The sequence below is a fragment of the Glandiceps talaboti genome, chromosome 4 (assembly GCF_964340395.1).
Source record: "Glandiceps talaboti chromosome 4, keGlaTala1.1, whole genome shotgun sequence".
Classification (NCBI taxonomy): domain Eukaryota; kingdom Metazoa; phylum Hemichordata; class Enteropneusta; family Spengelidae; genus Glandiceps; species Glandiceps talaboti.
Window position 1 is genome coordinate 1,087,328 of NC_135552.1, and position 10,943 is coordinate 1,098,270.

A 10,943-nucleotide genomic window follows, 5' to 3' on the forward strand; every position below is an offset into this window, starting at 1 on the left:
CAGCAATGACAGTGGTATCGATATCGGTGACGAGGCCTCGGCCATCAATGACAGTGGTATCGGGGACGATCTGCAAGATCAAAACAACGACATTGCTTTGCATCAAAACGAATGCCTTTGCTACCCGTGTGTCACAACATACCGACAAGACTGGCTTGGTATGGGCCAGGAACCTTGTGACGAAAATGTTTTGGTTCGCCATCGGCTCTACCGAAAGTATTGGAATATGCTCGACCGAAGAAATGCGTGGAACGATCCACGCTACTTACATAGGAAGCAGCAACTAATACAGGCTGATGATGTTGCCATCAGTCGTAGGGAAGTGATGCCTAAATGCATCACTTCGCAGGTACGGTCTCTTTATCCAAATTTACCCGGTGTGCCGTACAGAGGTCATAGCTGGGCGTAAGCTCGGTCTAACCGAACGGCTGAAAAGCCACAAACCAAACGGCCCTTTTCAGGGCCACCACATCCTCCAAAAAGAGTGTACCTTACCTAAACTACACGTTCATGTTTTGCGTATGTCGGTGTTGTCATTTGTTAGCAATTTTATTCGAATTTGAGATCAAAACACCTTTCTAATTGGTTTTCTACTGTATGTGTAAATGGTACTCCCATTACCAAAAAATAAAACCCAAACAGAAAGACAATCTCACACACACACACACACACACACACAAACAAACACAAAATAGTCACATTTCTACCACTGTATACTTTTGCCTTGTCGCCGGACCGTACTTCTGATTTGATCATTACCGTTATGTTATTATGGTAGGTAGAGGTAAATAATCTAGCGAATTGATTATCGAGATACTACCAACCCCCCAGGGAGTTACGCAAACGTTTACACAGTATTTGAGTGACAGCTGTTTGGACGCTTCTAACCTAACATTTCGCCACATACCACATGACAACATACATCAAATTTTGCTCCCAGATCATTATAATTTACAAAACAATTCACACAGGCACCTCTTCTACATATTTATAATTCATTTTGGGATACATTTAGAGTAAATGCTCGGGAAATAGCCGTGATTTTGACAGTTTTCTTGGAGCACCCAGACGATGTTAGGCGTACGAGAGGCTTTGCATAAATGAGCGTCCCTACTGTAATCCTCCTTTTATAGTCGATACGGGCCTTTAACACTGCAATCACTTCTGAAATAACAAACAGGAAACTTTATTCATAAAAGAAAGTTGAACAGTAAATTTGACATTTCTTTTACAGGAGTAACATTACATTCCAAATATCACGTACTGCATGGTACTACGTTTTTACACTTTTTATGTTCTTTAAATGAACCAAGATGGATTCAATGTGTCTTTGACCCACTAAATTCCATAGAAGAATAACCCAAACTGTACAAGTAATGTCAGTAGATAGAAATTGTTCTTTCCAACATATAGGTGGTACAGTGTGTAGCTAGCTGAGGACACATTGTTGATAAATATCACTGTACAAAATACAATTACATTTTACATGTACACACTCCAAACTATAATTATGTATAGATAAAAATGGGAATCTACACAACTGGTATAATGGTGCAACATGCACACAAAAGCCAAATTATTTACAATAACTAATATTTCACAATGGGAATCTACACAACTGGTATAATGGTGCAACATGCACACAAAAGCCAAATTGTTTACAATAACTAATATTTCACAATGGGAATCTACACAACTGGTATAATGGTGCAACATGCACACAAAAGCCAAATTGTTTACAATAACTAATATTTCACAATGGGAATCTACACAACTGGTATAATGGTGCAACATGCACACAAAAGCCAAATTGTTTACAATAACTAATATTTCACAAATGTTTCAGGAAAGTAACAAAACAATCATGTAAAATATCATTTTTGTATCGATTTGATATTGTTATATGTATGTAAATGTACACCAGATCTACTTTGTTAGCAGTATGTACATTGTAACTGAGGACCTGTTTTTGACAAAAAAATCTTTGTACAAAATACAACATATTGCTCACTAAAAACTAATCAGGTTGCAGTGCAGAGATGATTTAGCTAGTTAACTATGCATACAGACTTGATAACAGAGATTCTCTCTTTACTTGCATTTCTTAGTAATCAAATAAATATATCGTGCTATTTTGTATCAACTAAACTATTTCATGATTCTCTCAAACTTTAAATAGGTATATTGTTGACAAAAAATATACAACTATATACTACCATGACAACATCCTAGACAAAGCAACATTGACACAACTAAATACATTTTCTATAGCATGTGGTAAAGTAAAGATACCGCAAACCTGCAATCATGATAGTCCCTAGAATGTACACCTGAAGATCATAAAAATCTGCAAAAATAATACTGGACAGTCAGATGTATGTTTCTATTATGTAATAATAATGTCAAATGATAAATTATGTCCAGGTATCAAAATAATCTATTGTATTACATGTATATATAAAATATTCAAACCAAATCTGTGTATACAAATGCAAGCAAATACACAGGGGGGGGGGGGGGATGATACCTATCACGTGATATGGTTTGACCCCGAGAACAATAGAGTGTGACCCCGCTGCACATTATCTACAAGCGAGTATTTCCCGTTTTTCAATGAATTTTGAGTGTATATGTAAATAATTTCTCAAGATATATTCCACATTTGTTGTAAAGCTATAAAGCATCATCCCAAACTGCTTAAATAATATCAAAAACGTCCAGTTGTGAAATTATTTACGTTCGAATGCAGGAGACAGGTCAGACTACTTAGTCAGAGCTTTCAACGAACGCTATTCTACCTCGTTATCCCGTACCAAGGGATCACGTGAGAAAGCATTGCGGCTGCGTGAACTTCAGTGCGTTGTCGGTAATTGCGTTGAACGGACGTGTAACCTGAAAGCTGCAAGTAATGCGCTGTTCCACGTCCATATTCAGGTAAACGACATAGTTTCATGTTCACTTCGAACTATTATTACTTGTGAGTGTGTTGCAGACAGAACTCTGTACGTACGCAGTACGTGATATTAGAGAGCCAACGTTGTACGCAGTACAACACATGTGTAACAATGGCGGATGACATCTTGGATTTAGACCTTGGTTCGCCGTTACCTGTGACACTTTCGTGTAGCGGGGAGAACACTAATAAAAGAAAAACTAAAAGTGCTCAGAGTTCGAAATGTGTTGACAAAACGTCAACCAGTAGTGGACATAAAGGTTCCAGTACGGGAATTTCAAATGCACAAAGTACAAGTTCGACGAAGTCGACGTCATATGGAAACAGAGAAGGCAGTGGCGAAGCCCTGGCCTTGGAATTGCACAATTTCGGAGCATGTATGACTACAGCCCTATCAAATTTGCAAGAAAATATGACCAAATCATTCAGTGATCTCAGTACTGTACTTGCCAATATGGCGGACCCGTATGGCGAGAATTATGAATACAATACACACCAAGATACGGGAGATGACAGCGAGAACGAACCACCACATAAAAAACACAAGAGAAAGTCAGACACTGATAAAGCTGTTGAAGAATTACTGTCACGTAGTGACGACAATATTGAAAGTGGATGTAATACCAGTAGAAATACACCAATACAGCAAGGCCTAATGAGTGATATAGCCAAAGACTGGCAGTTAGAACAACAATGTGCACCAGGTGTTGACACTCAACTTGCAACAATTGTAAACACTCTATTGGGAGAAAGACCTGCAGATGATATAGTAACAGAGAAATTAGAACGTTACAACCGTCCAGAGAACTGTGGTTCTCTTGTTACAACCAGAGTAAATCAGCTCATTTGGGATCAAATCAAAGCTGAGACTAGAACAACTGAAGTAAAGCTTCAGAGAGTGCAAACAGGCATCATAAAAAGTGTGACTGCCATGGTTAATGTTGTTGACACCCTACTAAAGGCACATAATGATAAGACAAGTGGAGATATGGATATGAAACATCTCATCAAAACAGGTACAGATGCCATTGCCTTGAGTGCATATGCAAACTTTGAACTAAATATGAGACGGAGAGAGTTCATTAAGCCTGACTTGCACCAAAATTACAGACACCTGTGTTCACAATCAGTACCCATTACTACTGAACTGTTTGGTGATGAGCTGTCCAAACAACTGAAAGACTTGGCTGAGGCCAACAGAGTAGGCCAACAGATTTCAAATGTCAGAGGGTATAACAGAGGCAGATATAGAGGCTACCGTGGCCGAGGCTACAGTAGAGGCTACCAAAATACTAGACGTCCTTTTTTAGGCCGTTCACTCCAGCCCCTGAGGAGAGGGAGAAGGGGCAGATATTAGAACAGTCAGAACAGGTGAGTGTTCATGGGAAAAAACCACATAATGAATGTAAAGTGGCAGGCAGATTAAAATATTTTGTTAATAACTGGAGAGAAATAACCACAGATAAATTTATTTTGGATTGTGTATCCAATTGTCCACTTGAATTCATAGATAACAAATACCCACTGCAAAGTCAGTCTGTGAAACAAATACCTTTTAATAATGTTGAAAGTCAGATAATAGAATCTGAAATACAAAAACTTGTCCTAAAAGGTGTAATTAAAAAGGTATCTCATTGTGAGTCAGAATACATTTCTACAATTTTCTTGACGAAAAAGAAAGATGGGAACTACAGAATGATACTAAATCTGAAACAAATGAATAAATCCATCGAATACCACCATTTTAAGATGGAATCCCTTCATTCAGCCATAAGACTTATGCGCCCAGGGTGTTACATGGCATCAATTGATTTGAAAGATGCCTACTACTCTGTACCCATCAACCCAGAACACCAAAAGTTTTTACGTTTCATATGGAAAGACAAAGTATTCCAATTTACATGCCTCCCCAATGGGCTAGCTAGCGCCCCTAGATTATTCACAAAAATACTCAAACCCATATATTCAAAACTTCGACAAGAAGGTCATCTCAGCGTAGGGTACATAGATGATTCATATCTGCAAGGTGATAATTTCATAGAATGTAGCCACAATGTCACAGATACTGTAAGTATGTTTGAAAAAGTGGGATTCATAATTCATAAAGATAAGTCAGTGTTTATCCCAGCTCAACAAATATCCTTTTTGGGGTTTTCACTCAACTCTGTTAAAATGACAGTGTCACTAACAAGAGAGAAACAAATGAAGGTAAGGGCTGCGTGTGAACACTTGTTAGCCACTTCCAACAACATTACAATACGAAGAGTATCAGAAGTCATTGGACTTTTAGTATCTAGCCTCCCAGGTGTTCAGTTTGGCCAACTGTTTTACAGATCATTGGAAATTGATAAAATTGAGGCTCTCAGTATGTCTGCAGGCAATTATGATGCAAAGATGTCATTGAGCGATCAAAGTTGTACAGAGCTACAATGGTGGACTGCTAATATTGTGACCTCCTTTAACCCTATCAATCATGGGAATTTTGACATAACATTGTCATCAGATGCATCCATGTTAGGTTGGGGTGCTATCAGAGGAGAGATCAAAACTGGGGGCAGATGGTCCACTGATGAGGCAAAATTTCACATCAATGTGCTAGAAATCATAGCAGCTACATTTGCATTAAAGTCACTTTGCTCATCTGACACAAAGGTACATGTAAGACTATTCATAGACAATACAACAGCTGTGGCTTACATAAACTCCATGGGAGGAACTAAGTCTAAACTGTGTAATAAATTCGCCAGGGAACTCTGGCTATGGTGTCTAAATAGAAATATATGGGTGACTGCAGCACACCGACCTGGGTCTGAAAACGTAGCAGCAGACAAAGAATCACGAAACTTTAATGATCAAACAGAATGGAAGCTTAAAACAGAGATATTTAACAAAATTATCAGACGCCTGGGGTGCCCTGATATAGATTTGTTTGCTTCGAGATTGAACAAGCAACTGCCTGTGTATGCCTCATGGAGGCCAGACCCACATGCAAAATTCGTAAATGCTTTTACTGCTGATTGGAGTAACACATATTTTTATGCATTTCCTCCTTTTAACATGATCACTAGGTGTCTTCAAAAAATAGAGCAAGACAAGGCTACAGGCATACTAATAACACCACTGTGGACCACACAGGTGTGGTACCCCAAAATACTACAGCTGTTAATCGAAGACCCATGGATTCTCCCAGCAGTGAACGATCTACTAACATTGCCACCCAAGGACACACTTCATCCTCTGCGGAGGAAAATCCATCTCGTGGCATGGAAAGTATCAGGCAGTCACTCAAAAAGCAAGGAATTTCGCAAAGGGCTGCCAACATCATCATGTTGTCATGGAGACCAGGTACACAGAAACAGTACAAATGTTACATTGACAGGTGGTTTCGTTTCTGTAACCAAAGGCAAATTAATGCCTTTCAACCAGCTTTAGAACAAGCAATAGAATTCTTAGCTGATCAGTATGACAAAGGTATAGGTTATAGTGCTATGAACACTGCACGCTGTGCATTGCCTACTATAATTACACCGACTGGGAACTGTACATTCGGAACTCACCCCCTAGTAAGTCGGTTTATGAAAGGTGTTTTTCAAACACGACCCTCATTACCAAGATACAAAGATGTGTGGGATGTCAAAGTTGTTTTCACTTACCTCCGTGCCTTGTCACCTGTAAAGACATTGACTCTTAAAGACTTATCATTGAAACTAGTGATGCTTATTGCATTAACAAGTGCACAACGAGTACAATCTATACATAGCTTAGATACAAATGGCATGAGGGTAGGTAAGTCATCTTATACCTTTGCAGTTGATGGTCATATCAAACAAAGCAGACCAGGCTATTCAGCACCAAATATAAAACTTACAGCATTCCCATGTGATAAGAGACTTTGTGTAGTGCATACAATGTCAGCATATCTTGAGAAAACCAAGGAATTGCGTAACAATGAAACCCATGTACTGGTAAGTTATGTCAAACCCCATAAGAGGGTATCTCGAGACACTATTAGTCGTTGGATAAAAACAGTCATGATTAAAGCCGGAATTGACGTTAATTTATTTAAACCTCACAGTACTCGGGCTGCAGCTACATCTGCTGCCAAGAGGAAACAAGTCCCAATAGAGGGTATTATGAATATTGCTGGGTGGAGCTCTGAGAAAACTTTTGCCAAATACTATGATAAGCAGATTAGAAAGAGTTATGACCTCTCCAAGATATTAGAAGAGAGTAATGAATAAGTTAATAAAGGCATACATATTTATGAACCTTTGTATTTATTTCACTGTGTATGGAATAAACCATGTATTTAATTTGTGACAAATTGGTTGTCTCGTTCACACATCAGTTACTTTAAAGTCTCACGTGATCCCTTGGTACGGGATAACGAGGTAGAATAGGAAAATTAAACGAACCTTACCTGGAAGGTGAGGTTTGATTGAGATTCTACCGAGTTATCTTTAGTACTAAGGGATTACGTGCCACACCCTTTTAACACTTCCCACCCAGAGTTGTAACAGTACAACTCCATGATTACAGTTGTGGGGAACAGTATATGCACAAAAGCATGTGCAGTAAACAATATGCTGATGTGTTCACTCCACCTTTGAAAACTGAAGTTCACGCAGCCGCAATGCTTTCTCACGTAATCCCTTAGTACTAAAGATAACTCGGTAGAATCTCAATCAAACCTCACCTTCCAGGTAAGGTTCGTTTAATTTTCCTATTTTCCGATGGTTTTTTTCACAGAAGAACACCATGTATTCAATGAAAAAAATCAACATTTATACATTTTGATTCATGATAATTTACGTTATATGTTGCTACCACTAAGTGCTCCACGAATAATGACTATACGGCAGCTTCAAAGACTAGTCGAAACTGTCTTAATTTCAAGATGGCGACGCACGCCTCGTCATATTCCTATATGTAACGTTGTACTAGTAATAGTACCATACACTTTCGAACAAACCACTTTGCCAGAAATGCTGTTATAAATACAAAAAAAACGCAAATCTCACATTTTTATTTTATTTTATATAATACATTTTTCGTGTCATTGTCGTATAACTAGGGCCACCCTGGATACATTATGCGGCGATCACATATATATTTCTGACGGGAGTACTCCTCACTCTCTCTGCAAGAAATGCGTCGAAGGCACAACCAGTTTCACTGGGAACAGCACGTATCTGAAACAATACACAGTAAAAATGTTAAACAACTACATAGTTTACTTGTCAACATGAATGAAACTTCATTTTTCAGTAAGTACGGCAAGACAGAGAACGCAGAAAGAACGTAAACTTATGGGCGTTAGACTGGGTGCGGTACGTTATGCCAGGCGTAGCGCACTGATCACCTGACGTCGAGCTCGCACACTAGCGTACTACTAGACGTGCGTAGACGTCGCTTGCTGGACGTTGAATGTCACAACTATCACAGTCATTAATTATCAATGAACATGTAGGTGTCCAACAAATGCTGCCTTGAAGTTGATTCTAGAAAATGGAATGTCCATGTCCTTTTTATATTTTGGTAAACGCGACCGTGACCTACCGAACTACAAATACAATGAACTGCAGGCCGGCATGTACACGTACGGTACAGTATACAAGGTCACGTCGCTGAATACTTTTCGATCTGATTTGGCGATGAAATATACTAGTACACATAGTAAATTACGATGGCAAAAAAAAAGGAAAGACGAATGAAACGTGAAAATGTACGTACCTTGTCAATCTGTTGTCAGCAGCAAATTTGTATGCAGTAGTACACAGTGCTAGGGGTAAGCAGGAAGTGTACTCGACAGTGTATCAATACTGAATGAGCTCCATTGTGCTGACGCGATAGCGTGTCACGTGACAGGCATCGTTTCCCCCCCCCCCCCCCCCCCCCCCCTGCAAATACAGTTGGTGAAATATGCAGAATGAGGGTTGACAACAGACTATTGGTTGCCAAATTGATAGCAACCAAACATTCATGTCTGTCATACACTTCTTTCCAATGTAATGTTGCATTAGTGAGAGTCTGTAACTGTAAAATACATTGTTGACTTAAAAGTTACTTTAAATTACAATTACAACAGTGATAGAGTTGGTTACATGTGCACAAAGAAACATGGCAACACACAGTATTCTGAATAGCCCACAACTCTTTGATTTGTATGCTCAGACATTATTTTACATTTCAGGAAAAACTCACACATGTACAGAGTTTTGTAAAAACATCAAACTAGAACTATTAGAGATGTTTTACTGTATGTCTGTTTTCAGTGGTACAGAAATCAGTGATGTTAGGTGGAAGAAAGCACTTTCATGAATTGAATGCCCTTCAGAATATTTACAATGAAACTAAGGGGAAAAGTTGAACCTGTTACCACTCCACTAAGGATATTGATATTTCTGAATGGGTAGAACAAAAGAAACTTGCATGTTAAATCTCTTTACACAGATCGACTACCCATGTTGATGATTTATTGACATTGAAAAGTATGTTATTTACGGTACATGTAAAATTTAGCTGTTAGACTTTTTTTTGTAACGTCTCTTTTAATTTGTAAACACCCTTGTGCTATAAATTGTGCAATTATTATTGTAATGCTGTGTAACAGAGACAGGCATTTCCAGGGTTAGGTACATTTGTACCAAATATTAGTTAAGAGCCTGATTGATATAGTAAAGTGTACAAAATACAAGTTGCGAGGAAATTCTATATAATACCACATGCATAGTTGCAGATAAAATCTACATAACTACAAACACGGAAGTCTTGTGTTCAAAGTGTCCATTGTGTATTCAATATGGCAACAAGTTTGAGTCATTCTCGCCAAGGTAAGAATTAGTTGATTTTTGCTTCCCAAAGTCGAAAATGCATATTCATATAGCGAGAGTTCTCGGAAGAATGAGTTAACAGACGAACATGGAAAATTTCATTGATCAATTCCACCATTTGTGAGAGGAGTTAACAAAAACAATTTCTACCGTGGGGATGTCTTGTTCTAAAACACACAAACGATCCAAATATGAATACATGTACATTTACAGCATACCATAACGTAAGAATGAGATAAAAAAATTTAATTAATAGTGTCAGCTGGCTGGCTTTAAGTGTTGCATGTGGCAGCTTGTATAGAATATGCTAATGTGTAGGAATTCATATTGGGCTCATCAACCCCACAGTAGAACAATTTTTTGGCTAACTCCTCACAAACAGTGGAATCGATCAATGAAATTTTCCATATTGGTCTGTCAACTCACATTCATCCCGGAACGCTCGCTATAGGAATACATATTTTCGATTTTTGGAAGTAGAAATCTACTAATTATTCTTAGGACCTTAGTGACAATTACTCAAACTTTCCACAATGAACACTGGGAATACAGGACTTCCATGTTCATAGCTGGGTAGATTTTGAACTAACATCCTTGTACATGGTACTCTCTAGAATTTCTTCACAACTTGTATTTAAGTACCCATTACGTCGTAATGTCTTTCACATCATATCCTATCTGTGTACCAATTCTAATAGTTGCTACATACACACTCTACTTCAGTAGAGTTTAGTAGAGTTCTTTGAGAAGGTAGGTGTGGCAATTTCTTGTTGGTCAATTTGGTTATACTGATGAGAGCAACCAACTCTTTCTCATTTTCTGGTGTTCATATTCGCCAACAGTAATCCTCAACATGCTGTTCTCTAAACCTTGGTGCTCATATAAAACAAGCCCTGTTATCATTGCTCCTGTCCTTGTCACATATCTGGCCATCTACAAATACCATTTCCAGTCAAAAACCTCATTCTTCTTCCCAGACTTCTCATCCCAGATGCTTGCTCAGCACTGACTGGAAATAAAAAAGAATAACATTGTCAGTAATATTCAAACTACACATTAGTGTATACTATAGTAACTTTGCTTAGTAACATTTATAAAGTTCTGCAAAGTATCCATTGTAGAATACTTTAAGTTTATCAACCTGGCTCTTTACTTTT

General features: G+C 38.3%; 1 protein-coding gene across 2 annotated transcripts in view; it reads left to right on the plus strand.

Moving 5' to 3' along the window:
- LOC144433587 (uncharacterized) overlaps positions 1 to 7,251 on the plus strand; it is a 51,420-nt gene extending 44,169 nt beyond the window's left edge. Inside the window, exons 1-2 of one of the 2 annotated variants that reach the window (XM_078121908.1) lie at positions 1,915 to 4,324; positions 6,022 to 6,145. In XM_078121908.1, coding sequence (XP_077978034.1) covers positions 3,066 to 4,310 — 1,245 coding nt within the window. In that variant the 5' untranslated portion in view covers positions 1,915 to 3,065 and the 3' untranslated portion in view covers positions 4,311 to 4,324; positions 6,022 to 6,145. Of the gene's footprint in view, positions 1 to 1,914; positions 4,325 to 6,021 lie in introns of those variants that run through there. The other variant, XM_078121909.1, reaches the window with a different exon arrangement.
- The last annotated feature ends 3,692 nt before the right edge of the window (positions 7,252 to 10,943 follow it).